The 16,684-nt window shown below is 45.0% G+C and overlaps 1 protein-coding gene across 3 annotated transcripts in view; it reads left to right on the top strand.

Moving 5' to 3' along the window:
- Positions 1–16,684, top strand: part of PDGFD (platelet derived growth factor D) — a 223,542-nt gene that overhangs the window by 132,892 nt on the left and 73,966 nt on the right. For 2 of the 3 annotated variants that reach the window (XM_015429665.1, XM_015429663.1), the window contains exon 2: positions 13,428–13,632. In XM_015429665.1, the coding sequence (XP_015285151.1) occupies positions 13,428–13,632 (205 nt within the window). The remainder of the gene's footprint in view (positions 1–13,427; positions 13,633–16,684) is intronic. The other variant, XM_015429664.1, reaches the window with a different exon arrangement.

Here is a 16,684-nt window from a genome sequence, read left to right as displayed (position 1 = left end):
TATATATATACCATTATATATATTCTAGTTCCAGTAGCCTCCCATTTTGACCTCCCTGAAGTTAATGCAGCAATAGCCAAATCTCTCTGGCATTGATCTCCTGCAGAAATACAGTTAGGCTTTTCCTGGTTCTTGTTGTTTCAAAGTCAACAGGCAGCAAGATTTGGTCTGAGTGTCAGGATCAACTGGGACTTGAATCTTTGAGGCCACATGCTGGCACCTCTTGAAGTGAGCTACAAAGCTGCTGAACAGAAGAGTGCTGAAGTGGCATTGGTCTCTGGGTCTTAACTTGGCTCCTTTTACTCTTCTCCTTTTAAACTCCACTGTTTTCCTATCCTGGCCTGCTTCCAGGTAGAAAGTGGGTCACCTAGGGAAGAGCCTGTCAGTCTTAGGTATTGCCTGTGTGGTTCCCTAGACTTGTGCTAGCTATCTCTGCCCATGATGGGGCTGCCAAGAACTGCCATGGGCCCTCAGAGAAAGATTCCCTGTGGGCCCACCTGAATAGTGTTGACAGTTCCAGGTTGGGAAATGCCTGAATATTTGGGGATGGAAACTGGGGGAAGTGAGGTTTAAGGAGGGATCTCAGCAGGGCATAATGCTGTGAAGTCCACCCTCCAAAGTGGCCATTTTCACCAGGGGAACTGCTTTCTGTCATCTAGAGATCAGGTGTAATTCCAGGAGATCTACCTGGAGGTTTTCAACCCTACCTGACACTACCCAGAGCCAACCAAAACGTCATATAAAAACAAATCACATGACAGCCAATGATTAGGCTATTCATGCTATATACACCAGACCTTTTTTCCTATTCTGTTCCTCACATTTTTAATCTCTCCCCTCTTCCCATAAACTGTACATGGCCCCTCCTTTATTTTATCCTCATAACAACTCAGTGAAGTAGCTTAGATTGAGAGAAAGTGACAGGACCAAGGGCATACTTTCCTTCCCCTCAGTAAACAAGCTTTTGCGTTTATACCCATAGTTGGAATATTATGTACAGTTCTGGTTACCACACCTGAAAAAGGATATTGTAGAGCTTGAAAAGGTGCAGAAAAGAACCAAAATGAGTAGGGGGCTATACTAGCTGCCCTATGAGGACTGGTTGAAACACTCAGGGCTGTTTAGTCTAGAAAAACGGCGAGTAAGGGGAGATGTGGTAGAAGCTTATAGAATTACACATGTTGTGGAGAAAACAGACAAGGAGAAGTTTCTCCCTCTCCCATAATATTAGAATCTGGGGTCATCCAGTGAAGCTGAAGTCTGGGAGATTTCAGGACAGAAAAAAAAGGAAAGTGTTTCTTCACACAGAATATAGTTAATTATCTGCAAGTCAGGCCTCCAATGAGATTTTAGCTTTTAAGCTAGGATTCTTCATTCTGTGAAACCTTATGCTGTTGGGACACTTGGTTGACATCACCCAGCAAAGTCTATTGTGACTGGCAGTTGGGGCTATTGGACAGAAGTCCTACTAGAGATTCCAGAGACTGAACCAGGGTCTCCTACATGTCCTTCCTTACCCTTTACTAGGGATTAATAGTTCTAGCATTTCCAGTGAATTCAAGTTTTCTGTTTTTCTTGCATAGAAAAGGAGGGGGAAAACCTGAACTTGCAGTATTAAGGCCAGTATCAACAGACCATTAATTTCCCATTTCATTTTGGTTGTAAATATCTTTTTCCCGCAGCTTGCTTCTCCTAACACTACAGTCAAAAGTTTTCTTCGTAATCTGTTTCTGCTCATTTCGCACATGTTCCAGCGGGGGACATGAGAAGAAATGAAAAGGCAAAGTTACTTCTGGCTAGGAATGAAAACACGAAGGCTCTTCTGCTTTGACCCTTTAAGACATCGTCTTTGTTTCCCTACCCCTTGCACGTATGCATTATTCAAAAGCAAGTCTCGGTTATTTCAGGATTTTGTCAGGGCATTATGTTTTTCAGCACTGACCCGAGGTTGGTGTGTTACCAAAGCAAAGAACACGGGGCAAAATCTTCCTCGGCCAAGCAATGAAAAGGATGGCGCTGTGCTTATCTGCTAGGTGGTGTGGGAATGCTACCATGCTTTCCATTATTAGCTGGGAGGATTAACTCACACCATCGTTCTTTCCAAAGCCTTGTAAGGCTCAATTAAAACCACATCGCCTCCGGCAGTTCCTTCACAGCAGGCTAGATCTCAAGTGTAAATGTACCTAAAGAATAGGGTTGATGAAGGAAATATTTCAACCTGAATCACAGGGAAGACTTCAAGCAGCAAGAAATAAGCTAGAGCTTTAAGAGTTCTTAAAATGATGGCACCGCCCTCTGCATGCCACGGACGTTTCCCACCACACCACCAGGGATTGTGTCCTCTCCCGTGTTTTGGATTGGGTGGGAAGGGGATGGCCCACGGATTGGGTGGGCCCAGAATTCACAGTGGAATTCACAACAGAATTCACTGTGGGGTGCTGGACAGCCCCACGAGTCCCAGCCAGCAAGGGGATGTTCTGACCGAACTGGCCAGAAGTACACAAAGTCAAGTGGAAGTGGTGTGATGCCACCAGGGGGTGAGTGGAGCCCGTACCAGCTGCCCACAGGGTCAAAAGAGAGTGATAGGTCAGCAGCCAGAGGGTGAAGCAAGAATGGGTTGCCAGCTCCTGATTGGGAATGATTTTGAGGGTGGAGCCTCACCTCGACCAGGGCCTTTTCTGCCTTAGCCCTGGCCTGATGGAACATGTGCCTGCTAGAGAACAGGGCCCTGCAGGCCCTATTAGAGTTCTGCAGGGGCCTGTAAAATGGAGCTGTTCTGCCAGGCCTTTGGGTGAGGCAGCGGACGTCCAATTATTCCATCTACTGGCCCCCCTTGCTGAACTTTCCATCTTCGAACGGCCCATCAGGCGAAGACCCACGGTCTGGCCTATGGCCTAGCATCTCCAGTTTTCAAGATTCTTATGTTAAACTGAAGGGCTATCTGTTTTCAGTTTATAGTTTGTTTTTAATCATTTTAATTATTTATTGTGAAATATCTATTGTGCAGTGTTTTAGCTCCTATTGTGGATTTGCTGTTGTCATTAGGGTTGCCAAGTCTTTTCTCAGCCGCAGCGGGGGACTCCCGTGTGGCGACTGGAGCGCGTGTGCGCCACACGGACGTCACCAGGAATTGACGTTAGGGCGCTGGGCATGCTGGGGGCGGGGCCACAACCATCGGAGGGCAAACCATAGAGTTTTCCCTCCGATGGTCGTGGCCCCACCCCCAGCGTGCCCGGCATCCTAACGTCACTTCCTGATGACGCTCACGCCTCTGGGGCGGGGGTTTCCCCGCCCCCCCGGGGGGACTTGGCAAGCCTAGTTGTCATCCATTCTGAGCCTGCTTGTGGGAAGGACAGAATAGAAGCCCAAATAAATAAATAAATAAAAATAAGGAGGGCAGGGTTTGGGGAGGGGAGGGACTTTAGTGGGGTATGATGCTATAGAGTCCACTTTCCAAAGCGGCCATTTTCTCCAAGTGAATTGATCTCTGTTGCCTGGAGATAATTTGTAATAGTGGAAAATCTGCAGCCACCACCTGGAGGTTGGCAACCCTAAGCAAGGGGCTGGAGGCAGCAGAAAGCTTCCTGGAAGAGACACACCACAGGAGAGACCCCCAAGGCTAAGGGAAGGGCAGGGATGAAGACAAGCCCTCCAACCAGCCATGGGGGTGAGCTGTGCCCCAGGACAGAGCCTAAAAAAGGAAGCCAGGATGAGGAAGGCAGTTGGTGGGGGTGGGGGTTGCACTTACCTGCTGGAAAAACAGCACACTGGATCTGGGCACACTGGTGTAAATAATCACACCACTACATACTGCGACACCTGTAAGAGAGGTAAAGGGAAAAGAAAATTGGGTTTGCAGGCAAGCCAAGTGAGAACCACTAGGGAACTGTGACCCAGACCAATCAGGGTCAAGGAACCTCACAGGAACTTGACAACAATGGGGGGGAGGGGAAAATAAGGCTCATATTCCAGATCGCTTGTGTGCTCACATCCTTCTTTGCTTGTTCTTAAGCAGCAGCTGAAGCTACTTTACTGTCCCCAGTTTATAATACATCGTTGCAATTTTTGAGCCAACTTTAATTGGCAATGTGAAATGAACAGAGGACAGAGTGTCATGGGTGATGACAACAGCGCTGGACCCCTGTCTGAGTTGGCAGCACAGCCAAAGCTGATGGCTTCACCAGAGCCGGAAGCCGGCCCCTCTGACTCCTCGGAAGTTGACTGCTTACTGCTGCCGGTGCCCAAGCGAGCAACCCCTGCACCGCAACCCCTGCACCTGGTCCAGCAGCAGCTGACGAGCTGCAGGTGCAAGCCAAAAACTTGCCTGATTCACCTCCATGGGTGGCTCAGCTGGGAGTGGCTCCGCGGGGACTTAGCAGCCCACCGCCGAGACACACGCTTGTGGGGATGGTGAGCCCTGAGCCCTGAGTACTGACAGGAGCTGCGCCACCGCTAAGGGACTCCTGCTCCGAGTTGGGCTTTCCATGGAAGCAACAAGTCGCATCCAGGCCAACCTTGCGCCCACTTTTGGTTCCTGTCCTCCGACCTTGCTCCTGCTTTGATTCCTGGCTTTCTGACCTCCTGCTTTTGGCAACTCTCTTGGACTCTCAATTCGGCTTCTGTTTTGTTTCTTCTGTCTAGTACCCCCGGACTGGACCTGTCTCCTGACAGCTGTCATATAACTAGAACTTGGAGGCATCCAATGAAGTTTGTGAACAGTACAACAATCAGTTCAGAACAGATAAAGGGAAACACTTCTTTATTCTTTCAGGTGGGGGTAGCCATGTTGATCTGAAGCAGCAGAAGAGGAGGAGGAGGAGATTGGATTTATACCCCACCCTTCACTACCCGAAGGAGTCTCAGAGTGGTTTACAATCTCCTTCCCTTCCTCTCCTCACAACAGACACCCTGTGAGGTAGGTGGGGCTGAGAGAGCTCTGATAGAAACTGCTCTTTTTCAAGAACAGCTGTGCCAGAAGAACTATGGCTTGCCCAAGGTCACCCAGCAGTTGCGAGTGGAGGAGTGGGGAATCAAACCTGGTTCTCCCAGATTAGAGTCCACACAATTAACCACTACACTAGGTAGCCATGGGCCCAGTCACTGGCTTTCTCAGAGTAACCTACCTCACAGCCTAAATTGTAGACGGATGGATGATGTTATAAAATGCTTTTGGTTCCCATTGTGGAGAAAAGTGGGGTATAAATATCTTGATTAATCAGTAAAAATAAATCCTAGGTGTACTTTGGACATCAGTGTCCAGAGTTGGGGAGTAGTGGCACCTAATGAAGTGTGCTTGCACATCAAAGCTTATACTGGGAAGAAAACTTTGTTGGCCTTAAATGTGCCTCCGGACTCAAATTTTGTTCTACTTCTTTATTCAAAGAGTGATTCAATTGTGGCATTCACTCCCAGGGCATGTAGGAATGACCACTAACACAGATGGCTTTAAAGGGAGATTAGATTCATCATGGAGGAGAGGTCCATCCATGGCGACTAGCTTTGGTGACTAAACGAGCCTCCACATTCAAAGACAAAACTCTGAATACCAGAGCTAGAAGCTGACATCATGGGGAGCCCATGACCTCTATGACCTGTTTGTTGGCTCTTCATGGCAGCTGATTGGCCACTGTGTGGAACAGTATGCTGGAGTAGATGGACCACAGTCAACTTATCTCAGCAGGGCACTTTGTATGTTCTTAACAGCAGAAGGCAGGGGTATAAAACAATATGGCTCAGATAAATTTTTTAAAAACCCACTGTTAATTGTCTAGTGAGATTTCTGTTTCTTACACAAAAACTGATGGATGTGGATATCCACACATCTACTTAGAATAGCCCAGTGGAAGAGAAGAAATGTATTACTGAGTGTCAGAAGCTGGGCTGCTGGGTTGTACCCCTGGGCAGTACTGAAGAGGGTTAAACTCATCCTGTATCTTTTCTCTCCTACACTAAAGCCTCTTAACAGCCTAGTGGAGAGAGCCCTCGCATGTCCTCCTTGGCCTTTAACGGACTCTCCTCTCAGAGGAGCTTCTGGAACCCCACCCATCTAGGAAGTCCCAAGGAAATCTGATGATAGTGAGTATTCCTGTGAGAGAGGAGATGGAGGTGTGGCTTCATCCCTCACAGGGGATTTCCCCTGGTCACCTTCTGGGCCTGCTGGTCAGCTGGCAACAGGCTTAGCTGCTAGACATGGCTCCTTAAAGGAGCTACATAGCTTTACTGGTACTGCTGCCTTTTGGAGCACTGTTGCTGTACCTGCCACCTTCTCCTTGGAGACCAATGGAGGCACAATAGGGTTGCCAGCTCTGGGATGGGAAAAACCTGGAGATTTGGAGGGTGGAGCCTCAGGAGGACAGAGTTTGGGGCATAATCCCATAGAGTCCAACTTTCAAAGCAGCCATTTTCTCCAGATGAACTGATTTCTGTCGCCTGGAGATTAGTGGTAATACCAGGAGATCTCCAGCCACCACCTGGGGGTTGGCCACCCTAGGGCAGAACCATGTCACTGAGCCCTCTGAGTGGCAGGTAGTTGCCCCCCTCATCTGCTGGCCTTGGTAAGTGTGGCACTGGGCTCCCCAACCCTGGACACTGAAGTCCAAAGTACATCTAGGATTTATATTTACTGATTAATCAAGATATTTATACCCCACTTTTCTCCCCAATGGGGACCAAAAGCATTTTATAACATCATTCTTCCCTCTACAGTTTAGGCTGTGAGGTAGGTTACTCTGAGATATTACTGAGATTACTCAAGATATTTATACCCCATAAAGATTTCACTGAGAAGATTCATTGTGGTGGTGAATTATCACAGTCAGATATTTGACAAGTAGATGGTGTTCTGCAAATTCTTGGGAACTGCAGATGTATCTTCACAGGATTCTTGCTGTTACAAGCAACGTTGTGTTCTGGCGCTGAGCTGGTATTATTTATTCAATGACCAGAATGTCCAGGTGTTTCATGAGACTTCTCGGCCCCACTCCAAGGGCTTCAATGACAGCTGGCATGGTGGTCACCTTCTTTTCCCAGAGGCACTCTAACTCTGTTTGTAGGTCTTGATATTGTGTGATCTTTTCCTGTTCCTTCTTTTCTCTTCTGCTGTCTCCTGGGATTGCAATGTCAATTATTCAAACCCTATTTCTCATTTTATATACAGTTGTGATATTGGGAGTATTATGCTCCGGGTGTTTGTAATCAGAAGTCCCAAAGAATCTTTGTTACATCATTCTCCATGATCTTGTATGGTGTATGCTGCAATGAATAACTGGCTGATGGTAAGCCATTCTTCTTGCAAAGATTCCAGTCCAGCATAGCTGCAGCTCTATTTTGACAGTCATGATGGTCAGCCTGGCGTGATGTGATCCATGAGGTCATGAAGAGTCGGACTCAACCATGCAACTGATCAACAACAAAAAATGGTCAGCTTGAGCAATTTTACTGCAGGCACTGACCATGTGATCAACTGTTTCATAAGTCAACATTAGTTGTTATCACTGGTCTTCTGAATCTTGACTTTCATACTATTTGTTTCGACTACCTGCTCTTGCACAGCTAGAATGAGTCCTTCCATTGCTTTATTCAAGTGCCCATTTTGGAGCCACTTCCAGGTATTTTCACTATCAACTTTATTATCTAGATCCATGTGGGCAACCGTGTTGGTCTGAAGAGGTAAAACAAAGTTTGAGTCCTTTAAGACCAACAAAGTTTTCACCTTTAAGACCAACAAAGTTTTATTTGAGGTATGAGCTTTTGTGTGCCACTGGACTCAAACTAACTTTCTTCTTCCATTTTTGTAAACTTAAGCTCAGTGTTTTGATGATGTTGTTGTTTGGCATCTTGAGTTCTCCTTCTTCAACGATCTGTACTCTATTCAGCACTAATGCTGCACACTTGTCAAGGCTATTATTATTATCATTTTCAAAACAACCTTTTTGAAAGAGAAACTACCCTATAGGAAGGAAAACCATTCTCTTATCTAGGGGTGATGGAATTATTGTTTGAGAAATAGAGACATTTCATGTAACAAACTGAGCCTTAGAAGTCTGCTGTCAATAAGATTAATCGTGATTGTCAAGAAAGAATAACATTTAACAATGCCTTAAATTAAATTAAAATGTCAAAAGTGGAACTTTACGATGATGTTAATATGTAGGTATGCTTTGTGGAGAGCATTTCTTGCTTAAGAACATCCTCCATCATCTTTATTTTGCAAATCATTGGTGTCTCAGTTGATTGTTTCTTTTGAAGTTATGTAAGTAATTGTATTGTGCTATCTAAAAGTGGATCTGTGTGATTCAGAGGGTGTATAAAATCGCAAATAGTTACGTTGGTTTCCTAGAAAAAAATGCACCGTTACCACTTACATTCATCTACCACCCCTTTGTGTGGGGGAGTACTTTACCTGCTTTCTCTCCCCTCTGGATCCTCACAACAATCCTGAATGATAGGTAACACTAGGAGTTAAAGTGATCCAGGTCATTCAATGAGGTCTCCCCAGTTCTATTCCATACTCTAATCCCTTATCCTGCCTGTACTGGGTTATTAGGTAAAGGTAAAGGTTCCCTTGCTCGAAAGCCAGTCGAATCCGACTCTAGGGTTGCAGTGCTCATCTCCGTTTCAAAGCTGAAGAGCCAGCGCTGTCCAAAGACGTTTCCGTGATCATGTGGCCGGCATGACTAAACACCAAGGCACACGGAATGCTGTTACCTTCCCACCGAAGTGGTCCCTATTTATCTACTTGCAATTTCTTGCTTTCGAACTGCTAGGTTGGCAGGAGCTGGGGCCAGAGACGGGAGCTCACTCCGTCATGCGGCACACTCGGGTCTCGAACTGCTGAACTACTGACCTTCCACAGCCTGCAGTTCAGCGTCTTAACCACTTGAGCCACCGCAGCTAGGTTATTATGTTATTAGGTTATTAAAGGTAAAGATAAAGGTTCCCTTGCTCGAAAGCCAGTCGAATCCGACTCTAGGGTTGCGGTGCTCATCTCCGTTTCAAAGCCGAAGAGCCAGCGCTGTCCGAAGACATTTCCGTGGTCATGTGGCCGGCATGACTAAACACCAAGGCGCACGGAATGCTGTTACCTTCCCACCGAAGTGGTCCCTATTTATCTACTTGCAATTTCTTGCTTTCGAACTGCTAGGTTGGCAGGAGCTGGGGCCAGAGACGGGAGCTCACTCCGTCATGCGGCACACTCGGGTCTCGAACTGCTGAACTACTGACCTTCCACAGCCTGCAGTTCAGCGTCTTAACCACTTGAGCCACCGCAGCTCCCGCAGGTTATTAGGACTAGCTAAAAAGTAATAAAAAATGAGCAAACTATCAAGTCTTGGACAAGCTGGGTGTTTCTTAGAAGAAATTAAGAAATGAGGGGGGAGTGGAAGGAGTAGCATTACCAGCTCTGGGCTGGGAGATTCCTGGAGGTTTTGGGGGTGGAGCCTGGGAAGGGCAGGATTTGGGGCAGGGAGGGAACTCAGCAGGGTACAATGCCATAGAGTCCATCTTCCGAAGTGGCTATTTTTTTTCCAGATGAACTGATCTCTGTCACGTGGAGATCAATTGTAATAGCAGAAGATCTCCAGCCACCACCTGAAGGTTGGCAAACCTAGCTGAGAGGCATGATTTTAAAAGCCCCTTGTCAGTTCCTTGTAAAAGTTTGACAGTGGAATGGAGAAGAGAAGGTATTATGCTGACTCCATTAGGCTATGGGCATAACTTGGGGATGGGCAGTCTCAACCCACCCTCCCCACTGCTTAGTTTAAAGTAGTGTTTTTTAAGCTTTCATCTACTCCCACCTCACCCTCTGTACACTGCATTAGCGCATCCAAGCCACTAGTAAAGAAATTAAGACATACAAGGAGCACTCTGTGCAAAGCAACTTCCAGTGCAATCTAGTGCAGTCCTAAGCAGAGTTACACCTGAGTGTGAGGTGGGGGGTCAGAATGTTGGATTAAAATCTGGGGGACCCAGGTTTGAACCCTCTCCATATCAAGAAGAGGAGGAGGAGATTGGATTTATACCCTACCCTTCACTACCCGAAGGAATCTCAGAGCAGTTTACAATCTCCTTTCCCTTCCTCTCCCCACAACAAACACCCTGTGAGGTAGGTGGGGCTGAGAGAGCTCTGAGAAAACTGCTCTTGAGAGAACAGATGTGAGAGAACTATGACTGACCCAAGGTCACCCAGCAGCTGCATGTGAAGGAGTGGGGAATCAAACCCGGTTCTCCAGATTAGAGTCTGCACTCCTAACCACTACACCAAACTGGCTCACGGAATTTCACTGGATGACCTTGGGTCTGTCACTCACTCTCCACCTCACCTACCTCTCTGAAATAAAATGGAGGAGGTAAGAACTGTGAGTTACCATTGTAAGCTGCTTTGGGTCACCATTGGGGAGAAAAGTGGTATAAAATAAATAAATATAGAAACCGGCCAAACTAGCCTTTCTGTTTGAAGAATCACCTGCCCTGCCCATAATAATTAGCACTGCTGATCATGTTCCTAACCTTTCATCTTGTTGAGAGTCTCTGTGTTACCAACAGGGCTACCATGAGTGTCCACCAGGGGTATTAGATACTCTCAGGGGTATTAGATACTCTGAAGATAATTATCCTATTGGCCAGCAAATGTAAATGTTTTGATACCTCCCCCATATTTTCAGTGGCATCTCTGCACTGATTGTAACCTGTACAGGGGTTCTCAGTCCTTGTAAGAAAAAAATATAGAATGGCAGGAAGGAATATGAGTAGCTGTGTTATACCTTCTCTGCTTTTTTTTCTTTTTCTTTTTTTTGAATGTAAGGTTTCCAGATTAGTGGAAATTCTTCTTCTGGTGATCAGAAGAAAGTTAAAAAGCAATTTGTGTCCTTAGTTTTTCCTAATTGCTCTGAGAACAATGATGGGAAGTCACTTAGCCGACAGATGTCAAGTGAATCACAGTTCAGTTGACTTTGGCCAAAGAGGTAATGATTCATGACTTGGGCATCATTTTAGGAACAACAACAAACAGTCCTGGGAACGAATGTGCTTTGGTTGTTTTTCTGCAATAGGCTAGAATGATGCAGAGGGCAAACAACAGGTGGTAGCTAACTTCATCTTGCTCTGCCTGTGTGTTTGCAAGAAGCAGTTGGTTGGCCATGGCGGGGCTCAGTGCTGGTCTAGAAGGACACCTTTGGAATATGCTTCTCAGGGATGTAATCTCTTTTGCTCAGTTTTAGTCATCAGGTATAGTTATGGGAAGGGAAATTTCTTTTTTCTAAAATATACTTTTTTGATATAGCCATTGATTACTCTTTCTTTTTTTCTCTCTTTTAAAAGAGGAGTTTCTCTTTTAATCAATGCATCCTTTTGTAACTTCAGCCCTTGCAGTTATTTTATGCTATACGCTACAGGGTGGTACTCTAGCTGGAGTACACAAACATTGTCTTACACACCCAGGGAAATGCTCATTGCCACTTTGGGGTCAGGGAGCAATTTTTCTCCAGGCCAGTTTGGCTGGAGATCCTGGAGGTTTTTTGTCATCTTTTGGGCATGGAGCAGGGGCCACTGGGGGATGGGAGGAAGTATTTGTGAATTTCCTGCATTGTGCAGGGGGCTGGACTGGACAGCCCTGGAGATCCCAACTCTATGATTCTATGATTTGGGAAGACGTTGTCTGCGTCTGAGCACCTACAGTGGAAGAGTCTGAAATTTTGCAGAACCTCCCTCTTGCTCACCCTCTTTTCAAATTTCTCTGTGATCAAAACACAATTGTTTAGAAACTGACTCAGAATTACTTAAAAAGTGGATAGAAATGGATTGTTTGATTTCAGGGGGAAATTGGGTGAAGAAGAACCTAGAAGATTTCTCTTAATAACCCTACAAATGAAGGCATTTCATCTCATTCCACTGAGTAATTTTACTTGTAGTTCTTTTCCAATGTTTGGATTCTGTTAGTATCTTTTCAATTTGGTCCATTGTTCTGCAGTGGACAGCAGAACAAAACAGGAAGATTAACAGGAACTTGGGAGAAAATTACCCTCTCCAATAAAAAGTTAAAATTGTTCATATGGTATCTATTATGGGAGTGGGTACTTTACAGCTGAACTACAAATGATGCTGGGCATCAGAGACCAAATCCATGACACAGAATTTAGTCACAAAAAAGTAGCCCATGTGTGGATAACATGGATGAAGCTTAATGGTGCTAGGGGAGAGAGAGAGTGGTTTTAAATAGTTCCTCTTCATGCCATTTCCCTTCTTAAAAATGCCTTTCCCCAGGGCTGTGTTAAATGGTAATAGGGGGGAAAGACACTGGCCCTTACTGTGCTTGTCTTTTTTCCCTTTGGAGGGTACAAAAAGCAGCCTAAGGTGACCATTTTTGATCAAGGAAATGGCACAGGAGAAAGAGTTAACCTTCCTCTCACAAAGCACAGTGGCCCCAATTCATAATACCCTCCTTGCAGAGATGTTTTTTGCAACTCAGTTATACAACTGGGGATACAATTATGGGTTCACAATGTCACATGCAGTACTTTCAACAACAGATCACTCACTGTGAGCCCCAGTCCTTCAAAAGCCAGTTTGGTATGTGGTTAGAAGCACAGATTCTAATCTAGGAGAACCGGGTTTGATTCCCCACTCCTCCGCATGCAGCTGCTGGTGTGACCTTGGGTTAGTTACAAGTTCTTTCAGAGCTGTTCTCTCAGGAACAGTTCTTGAAAGAGCTCTCTCAGCCCCACCTACCGCACAGGGTGTCTGTTGTGGGGAGGGGAAGGGAAAAGAGATTTAAGCCACTCTGAGACTCCTTTGGGTAGTGAAGGTCGGGTTTAAATCCAATCTCTTCTTCCTCGTCTTCTCTTCAAAAGGCCACCCATTCAAGTTGTTCTCAAAATCATGCCAAGGTAGACAGTTTTCAAATTCGGAAGAAGCAAGTTTCCCCGTGTATATTTTTATAAGTTTGTACGTGAATAATGCTATGAAATAAAAAACAAAATGACATGGGGGTAAAAAAAACCCCTTACAACTTCCAAAGAAAGTTGAACCCACAGTATAGCAATGAAATACATTCAAATTTAAATGCAATTTATGTTGACAGACATAAAAGATGTTTTACAGGTTAAAATAAGCAACAGTTTGAATTGCCTTCGGACACACTGTTTAGATAAAAGTATAATATTGCTGTACTTTATTGATACTGTCTAATGTTTAAATTTTCAGCATATTTACAATTTCTTGCTATTAACATTTTAGCACCTAAGATTAAATCTAAAGCATATTTACATTTTCTTTTTTACATCATGTTTTAAAGCAAGAAGAATAACTTTGGAAAGTCTGAGAATTTCTGTACTAAGCTGTTATTGTTAACTTACATTGAATGTTTCTGTGTTTGTGTGCCCTCCTGATCTGAACCACATACTAATTTCTACAAGTTGTGTGATTACTAACAGAGAGCAATCACCTCACAGCCTTGTACCGGAAAGAGGAGACCATCAACGTCCGGGGAAATGGCCACATTCACAGCCCCCGTTTCCCGAACAGCTACCCACGGAACTTGTTGTTGACATGGAAGCTTCTTTCACCTGAGAATACAAGGATACAACTGGTGTTCGATAGTCAGTTTGGACTGGAAGAGCCAGAGAATGAAATCTGCAGGTGAGCTGGGGGGGGGCACTTTGCAAAATGTGAATCTTAACATTGCAATAAAAGCGAACAGCCAAGACGAATTCTCGGTCAGCACATTTGAGGAAGACTGTGGGGATTCTATTTCAGTTTCACAAGATGACTGGGTACAAAAGTTTAACTCCATCCGTGTCAGCTTCCTTCCCCCAAGCAGAAGGTTCTTCCTGTGCCTTTAACCAATTGCCAAACAGAAACTGAGAGTTTGACTTCCAGAGACCACAAGGATGACCTCACCTGTTAACCATGCAGAGACTGTCTGAATTAACTCAGCAAACAGCGCTGCTAAGTGCTAAGACCAGGTGTGCTTTTAAGTATATATATTCTAAAACCAAAAAATCCACATTGTAAAAACAAAACTTAACAGCTTGCATAGCAGAAAGAATAAGTCTAAGTGAAGATATGTGGGTTTAAAGATTAGATAAAGACCACACGTTTTATACGTATATTCAAACCAGAAGACTGAAGACTAGACTCTGAGCTCGTGTTGTGACCTGTTTACCTGTGTAGTTTAAAAGATTTAGTATACCAATATGCAGGGGTCATTTCGTAGAAAAAGAGCTAGGGGGACTCATTAGCATAACTCATTAGCATATGCCACACCCCCTGACATCACCGGAAGTGTGTCCTCCCCACAGCCGGCGGCGACCTCCAGCGGGCACCAGCAGGGAGCTCCAGGTCCCGCCCTCCCGCACCTCACCCGGGGGGATGGCGTCCCCCCGCGTCCCCCCCCAAAATGACCCCTGCCAATATGTGTATCTCAGGGTCAAACTACATGTGGAACAGGATTACAGTTCTTGCCCCAGTATCATGGCACTTTCCCCCTCTCTTCCTTCTGTGACTGCTTTTTTTTTAAAAAAAAGAACAAAACAAAACTTGAATTATATCTCAGGGGATCCTATCATGGATCCTCAATGTCAAATGTAGTTTGGCCCTCAGTAAAGGTCATTTGATGATATTGGTATTCAAGCCACAGCGTTCAGTTTGCAAAGGCTGAGAAAGGCTGTTAATGATAGGACATTTTGGTGGTCATTACTAGGGTCTCCCTTAGTTGGAAGCAATTTAACGGCACATAACACACACAAGCATGAAGGAACTCCAGGTACCAAATGTTTTCAGGGCTTCCCCCTATTCTCAACTTCTGTTTGGAATGTGCATTTGTGCATTGCGAGAATATCGCAGGATGTTATTATCATGCAGTGGCTGGGGTTAAGATAATTCAGGGCAGTTCTAGGTCTTTAACTGATTTAATTTGAATTTGTTCTTTTCATATATGGTTAATGGAACATGATTTTACACCTATTTACTGAGATGTAAATTTTACACTATTCAAGGCAACCTTAGGAAGCATATTTAGAAATACATCTCGGATAAAGCAAGCTGAACCTTTATTTTATTGGGGGTGGTGGTGGTTGTGTGTGTGTGTGTGTGTGCTTGCAAGCACGGAAGTCATAGTTACTTCTAGTGACCCGTAGTGGGGCTGGGACATTTCAGAGAGGTGGCTTAATAACCTGCCTCTGTGTCCTGGCCCTTTCCATCTACGTGCCAGGATCAGCCCTGCTTAGCTTCCAAGATCTGACAAGATTGTTCTTGCCTGGGCTATCCCAGTCAGGGCCAGGCTGAACCTTTATGAAAGATTGCAAAGGCCCCTCGTGTGTGTGTGGGGGGGGGAGGCAGGGAATAAATCCAGTAACTATTTTGTCCAATAAAAATAGGTCATTAAAATCACTGTTACAAGTGCTAAATTTGTATTTTAGATTCAGTTCCCACATTAACATTCCCAACAGGTCTTTCGATGTGTTTGGAAAGCATCCAGAAAAACTGGGGCTAAAAGAATGAGACAAAGTATTGCTACATGGAGCTAAGGAGCAAGCCAGTACATAATGTCAGACTAGTAGACAGTGTGTGAAAGTTAAGATGGTCTCTTTAACTTATGATGCCTAGATTTTTGGAGGAGGAGAGAATTTGTAAGTGTGTTGATTTTCCTCTTAAACTGAAGGTTTCTTTAATGAAGTAGTAAATTCCTTCTGGGAAAACTTCTGGGTTTTCCCAGAAGGAATTGACTAATTCATTAAAGAAACCTCCAGTTTAAGAGGAAAATCACCACACCTGGGGTGATGTCATGCCTTTTTAGGAACTGGCAAAAACCCTATAGAAAACCATAGAGGTTTTGGCAATTCCTAGAGTGTTCATTTCCCTCTTAAACTGAAAGTTTCTTTAATGAACTAGCAAATTCCTTCTGGGAAACCCCAGAAGTTATGTTATACCTCTTTAGGCATTGGCAAAAAACACTATAGAAAACTATAGAGGTTTTGACAATTCCTAGAGAGGACTGATGTCTCTTCTGAGGGAAACTGGTTTTACAGTACAGTTTCAGCCAATTTCTAGAGAGGTGTTATGTCCCTTCTGTTATGTACCATCAGATGACAGCCATGTCTAGGTATAGGCAGCCCTACTGAGGAGCAGAACACAAAGTCAATGAGAGAAAAATTCTTGTTGTGCTCTTCCATGACCCTGAGAACTAGGGATTCCAGAAAAAGAATAGCCATGCATTACAGCATTAAAAAAAAATACCAAAGATGGAAAGTAGCCTGTTGTATTCTGCAAAAATTAAAACAATTGCTTTTCAGCACTCAGTGGCTGATTTTAAAGTGGTTTCTTTCTGTTATCTATCAAGTTGCATCTGGCTTATGGCAACTCCACAAGGTTCTCAAGGCAAGAAACGTTCAGAGGAGGTTTGCCATTGCCTGCCTCTGTGTCATGATCCTGGTATTCCACAGTGGTCTGCCATAGGCTTACCAAATGCCGGCGGGGGATCTGCAGCTCTTTACAGGATCCGTGCCATGGGGGACGGTGATACACGGTGCATCTGCCGTCGCCATGATGTGATGCTACGCGTCGCTCTGGCAACGGGACTCCAAACAGCCCTGTTGCCAGAGTGACGCATAGCGTCACATCCTGGCGACGGCGGGTGCACCGCATATCGCCGTCCCCTGCGGCAGGGATCCTGTAAAGAGCTGCAGATCCC

Source organism: Gekko japonicus, unplaced genomic scaffold (assembly GCF_001447785.1).
Source record: "Gekko japonicus isolate JY-2015 unplaced genomic scaffold, Gekko_japonicus_V1.1 scaffold651, whole genome shotgun sequence".
NCBI classification, from domain to species: Eukaryota; Metazoa; Chordata; class Lepidosauria; order Squamata; family Gekkonidae; genus Gekko; species Gekko japonicus.
This window is presented reverse-complemented; position numbering and strand designations above follow the sequence as displayed.